At 38.2% G+C, this 5,313-nt stretch overlaps 1 protein-coding gene across 1 annotated transcript; it reads right to left on the bottom strand.

Moving 5' to 3' along the window:
• Nucleotides 1–1,070: 1,070 nt before the first annotated feature.
• On the bottom strand, nucleotides 1,071–1,574 carry LOC136795167 (uncharacterized). Its single transcript, XM_067044866.1, has one exon. It carries the CDS (start codon nucleotides 1,572–1,574, stop codon nucleotides 1,071–1,073), a length of 504 nt encoding a protein of 167 aa, XP_066900967.1.
• Nucleotides 1,575–5,313: the final 3,739 nt, after the last annotated feature.

Genomic DNA, 5,313 nt, shown 5'->3' with positions numbered 1-5,313 from the left:
TTTCATCTTTTCTGCTAAGTATATCAACATCTAACTTTTTCATTGTTTCATATCCTAGTAATATATCAAAACTATCACTAAATGGCAGAATATAGAACTTAACTAAAAATTTATTATCAATCTCTAAATTTGGAGCAAGGTCAATACATGCAGTGCTACTACCCTTTTCGCGTCCTGTAGATGTTTTGATAAATCTTCCGACTTTATTTCGGTTCCCTCGGGTAAGGAACGTGGATTAACATAATTTTTTAAAGCACCAGTATCAATTAGCCAGGTCTGTCACTTGAAGTCCTTAAATTGTGGTAATTGATCTGTAAAATTTAAGGGATATTCGAGAATGGGTCTCGTTAGCCTACTTCTAAAAAATTATCGAACCTTTGAGTCAGTGCTTCTAGTTGTTGCCTGATGTCAGTCACCTCGTTAGGATCTTGTGTTACATGGTTCACAGGCAAGTTGTTTGACCTTACGGTTCTCATAGACACAGTATTTGCAGAGTCGGGTTTAAAAGGGCCTGTGGGGAAAGGAGTCGTCTGTCTTTGTTGCACCCAGTTAAAACCTTGGAAATTATTATTATTGGTTTGATTATTAAATCGTCTGTTTAGACTTGGCTCTTTTTCACGATTGTGATTAGAATTATGATGTGGGTTGGGATGTTGAATTGGGGTAGGGTTATAAGTAGGAGTTAAATTATAATTAAGATTTTGATTATAATTAGTATTATGATAAATGTTAGGATCGTGATTAAAGTTCAGATTATAATTATAATGGAAGTTAGGATTATAATTGTGATTAGAGTTAGGATTATAATTATGATTAGAGTTAGGATTATAATTATGATTAGAGTTAGGATTATAATTGGGATTATGATTATAGTTATGATTAGGATTATAATTATAACTAGAGTTGTGATTGGAATTATAATTTTGTTTAAAAGGTTTGTAATTTTTATGTTTAAAATTATTTTTTTGATTAGGATAACTTTAATGTCCGTATAATCGTTCTAAAATAAAAGAACAATCATTTTGTATCGCATTCCGAATGTCATCAATATCGGAAAGTCTTAGGTGATTTTAGAAATCACAAAGTTGAGGATGTAAATTAGCTTTAATGTGATAATTAATTTCGCGGTCTTGTAATTTCATAACTGTTTCTTTATTTACAATATCATCGTCCAGAGTAATTCTGGAGAATATTAAAGCTCTAATGTGAGCTATTCGGTCAATAAATGAAATAGGTTGTTCTCTTGGTCCTGATTTAATGTTTAATAATTCTAATTTTAATTGTTCAACAGTCCTTGAGTCTTTAAAATTATTTTGTAAATGATCTAGAAGTTCTGATACGTTTACAAAAGTATTAGTTAATAAGCAGTGCCTAGCGTTGCCTACTAACCGGGAAGTCACTTTGGAAAGCAATCGGGCATGGTTTTGAAGCTTACAGGTGTTGTTATCGCTACACACTGTATCATAGACAGCTTTAACAGTTTTTACAAAAAATATCAGATCTTCTGGATTACCATCGTATGTGGGGATGTGGTCATAGTCCTCTTTTACCATAGAATATGTTATAGTAGTCATGTTGGATATATTAGAATTACTGCTTGAATTATTATTAATTAATAAATTACTTAATTGATCTGTGATTTCACTTATATCTAATCTAACCCTACTTTTCTTATCCTTAGGCATACATGAAAATAAAACTTAAAAATTAATATGTACCTCAAGTTCTTATTTTCAGTTCTGCGGTGTCCTATCGAAATTGTTTTTCTTGACCCTATTGAAGTGTAGAAACACAAACTTCAGGTGGTTTACTCCAAGACCTGCTATCAAATGACAATTTCTTCGGTCTTTCCTGAGTGTCCGATCAACGCTGTCTTCACTGAGTTGATCTAAAATGTTGGAATATTTCTTCGAATTTTTCTTGATCTTCAGGAAAATTTTGTCACCTTTACTGACCTGAGGCTGATAGGGTCCCTGTTCTGGCGCCAGATAAAGAACTTAACCGCAGAAAGAACTTGAAAAAAAACTTTATTGGTATTAAAGTTACAAAAAAATGTATTACTATTACTACGAATAACAAAGTAACAACTCTAATAGCTGAATGACTTCCTTAGCTCTGTAACAGGGGGATATAAATACAATAATGGTGGAAGGGGATAATGCTGAGTCAGATATATAGGGTTATGCACCTTAACTAACGATATTTTAAAACATCGATGTTTTTTGTAGTCGATTTCCCATTCTTTGATACAAAAAGCACTCCTGACTGGCCTGAGCATACGCAGTCGAAGAACAGACCTTATTTTTCTGAAATGGATGTTCAAAAACATCGATGATTTTGGGTAATGTATTGTAAGCAACGATATTTTAAAACATTGATGTTTTTTGGAGTCCATGTCCTATTGGTTGATTGAAAAAGCACTTCTGACTGGCAGGAGCCTGCGTAGTCTTTAGAACAGTCTTTATGTTACTGAAATGGTTTTTAAAAAACATCGATGTTTTTTTTCGATGTCGCATCTCTAAGTGCAGGTGCTGGCCGGAGCGATACCTCTGGACCTCATCCTTAGGGAGGATGTCCTTAAATATGAAGTAAAGAGGCAGGGACTAGAAGCGGTACCGGAGGAGCTCCGAGAGAGGATCGGTAAGACTCCAAACTTATGGAAGAAAATGCTGCGGACTCAATATAGGAATGGAATGGGATGTGGGCAGCAAGCCAGAAGGGCGATACTGTAAGAAAATTCTTTCCTATCGTCCTTTCTAGATTGAGGGCTAAATGGGTCCTCCCAGAGTATGGGGTCTCACAGATCCTAACTGGACACGAAGGGTTTCGAGGAAAGCTGCAGTGCTTTGGAAAGAACATCGACCTCCGGTGCCCCATGTGCGGAGTTTCTGAAACAGCTGAACACGTAATAGTAGATTTCTCCGCCATGGAAGGACACCGAGCCAGGCTGTCGTGAATACCGGGATTTTCGCCCTTACCGAATCGGTCTTTCCCCGTGAGAAATGTCCCTTCTTCAGGGAGTTCATTTACGGATAGAAGGAGGTAGTAGGCCCAACTCATTTCACAATGGGAAGGGCTTCACCGCCCAACATCGGTGAGGCACCAGAAGAGGAGTAAGCTGACGAAGACTGAGACCAGGAGTGCTGGACCTCCTTCCTTCCACTCCAACTGACGCTATCTAATCAACCTCTGTAATCATTTCAACTCGTCTTTTCCATTTAACATTATCAGCTGTATACTGCCCCCTGGTAATTCACTATCCTTCAACCACCTTGATTCTTTAATCAAACCCCTCGGATCGCGCTACATTGCTGGAGGAGACTATAATGCCAAACAACAACAATGGGGATGTCGTACATCTAATACCCGTGGAAATATCCTGTCCAGTATCACTACCTCCAATAGTCATTCTATCCTCTCGCCCATGAGTCCTACTTACTGGCCTACATCCCTCAAGAAACGTCCAGATATCCTTGATATATTTATCACCTCCCAAATTTCCTGTTCCCGGACTAATATCGAATCTATAGATGACCTTTCCTCAGACCACAATCCAGTTATCCTTTTCTTACATTGGAATTTCGTTCCTAAGCCCTCTGCTACCTCATTGATTAAAGAACGAGCTAACTGGGACAAATTTCGTGATGATTTAGAAAACAAACCAGACTTAAAATTCCACTTAAGACTAAACATGGCATTGAGGAAGCTATAGAAAACTTTATAGAATCTATAAGATTTTGCATATACGACAACACAACTATCAGTAAAACTAATAATACCATATATACTAACTTGCCACGCCACATTCGCATCTTATTAAAGGAAAAACGCAGAGCAAGAGTGAAGTGGCACAGGACTAGATACCCAACAGGTAAAACATATTATACTAAATTGAAAAAAAAAAATTCAAAACGCAAAATTTAACTAACTTAACTGAAAACCTCACGACTACTGACAAATCTTTATGGACGACTACTAAGAAGCTTCTCAACTTCAAGAATTTTAATCACCCGCTTCTTACTGAATCTCAAACATGGACAAAATCGGACGAAGAAAAATCTCAAATATTCGGTCAGAATCTTTCTGAAAACTGCCAGGACTGCTATACAAGATCCGTCAATTCCTACCCCCACATATCCTATCTCATTATCCGTTCTTATCTCTCAGACAGGTTATTTCAAGTAAATCACAACAGCGCTTATTCATCTCTGTTTCCTCAGTCTGTTGGTGTACCTCAGGGTAGTATCCTTGGTCCTATCCTTTATACAGTTTTTACAGCTGACATCCCAACCCATCCTAACACTATTCTCACCACGTTTGACGATGGCACATGCCTATTGTCAGTGAATAAGATCATTATTTCATTGTATCCCAAACCCTCCAATCCCACATCACCACCCTTGAAGAATGGTGCCAAAACTGGAGGATTAAAATAAATTCCAATAAATCCCACCAAATTACACTTACCCTTCGTCGTAAACCTTCGTCTTGACCCACAGCATCTTTTAATAACACCCCACTTATTCCTGTTTAACAGATCCGTTACTTAGGACTAAATCTGGATAAACGACTGACATGGAATCCTCAAAAAAGACTGAAAAGACAGGAAACTGCACGTCGATTCTTACTATTACAACATTTACTAGACAAACGGTCCAAACTTCCAATCCATTACAAAAGACTGATCTACATGGCTGTTATTAGGCCTATTTGGACATTCGGAGTTGAGCTATAGGCTCCACTAAACCATCGAATTCCTCTTGAATCCAGTCCTTACAGTCCAAAATCCTTCGTAAAATCCTCAATGCTCCTTACGTTGTCACAAATCAAGTCATCCATCAGGACCTCAACCACCCAAATCCACTTGTTTCTACGCTCTTTAAGCAGTACATTGTTGGGAAATTTTGGGAGGAGCTTCATCTTCACTATCAGAAATTGTTATAGGGTGATGGGGGAGAGCGCCCAGTGGCGTATGCCAGCAGGCGCCTTACGGAGATGGAAAGTAGATACAGCGCAATGGAGCGAAAACTCTTGGGAATAGTGTGGGCCGTCGATCACTTTAGACCATATGTGTTCGGCAGAAGGTTCAAGATACATACTGACCATAGACCACTCCAGTGGGTGGGATAACTAAAGGAATCATCAGCTAGGATAACTCGCTGGAAGAAGCTTCTAGCACAATATAAAATGTAGGTTATATATAAACCGGGCAAAGCAAATGTGGTGGCCGATTGGTTGTCTCGAGCTATAACCACGAACGCCGTGGAACAAGAAAATGGGGAACCGTCCGGTGTCATGAGAGAATGGACGCCC

Source organism: Halyomorpha halys, unplaced genomic scaffold, assembly GCF_000696795.3.
Source record: "Halyomorpha halys isolate HHAL.00 unplaced genomic scaffold, Hhal_1.1 Scaffold1098.1, whole genome shotgun sequence".
Classification (NCBI taxonomy): domain Eukaryota; kingdom Metazoa; phylum Arthropoda; class Insecta; order Hemiptera; family Pentatomidae; genus Halyomorpha; species Halyomorpha halys.
Note: the sequence above shows the minus strand (reverse complement) of the source record. Positions and strands in the feature narration are given on the sequence as shown.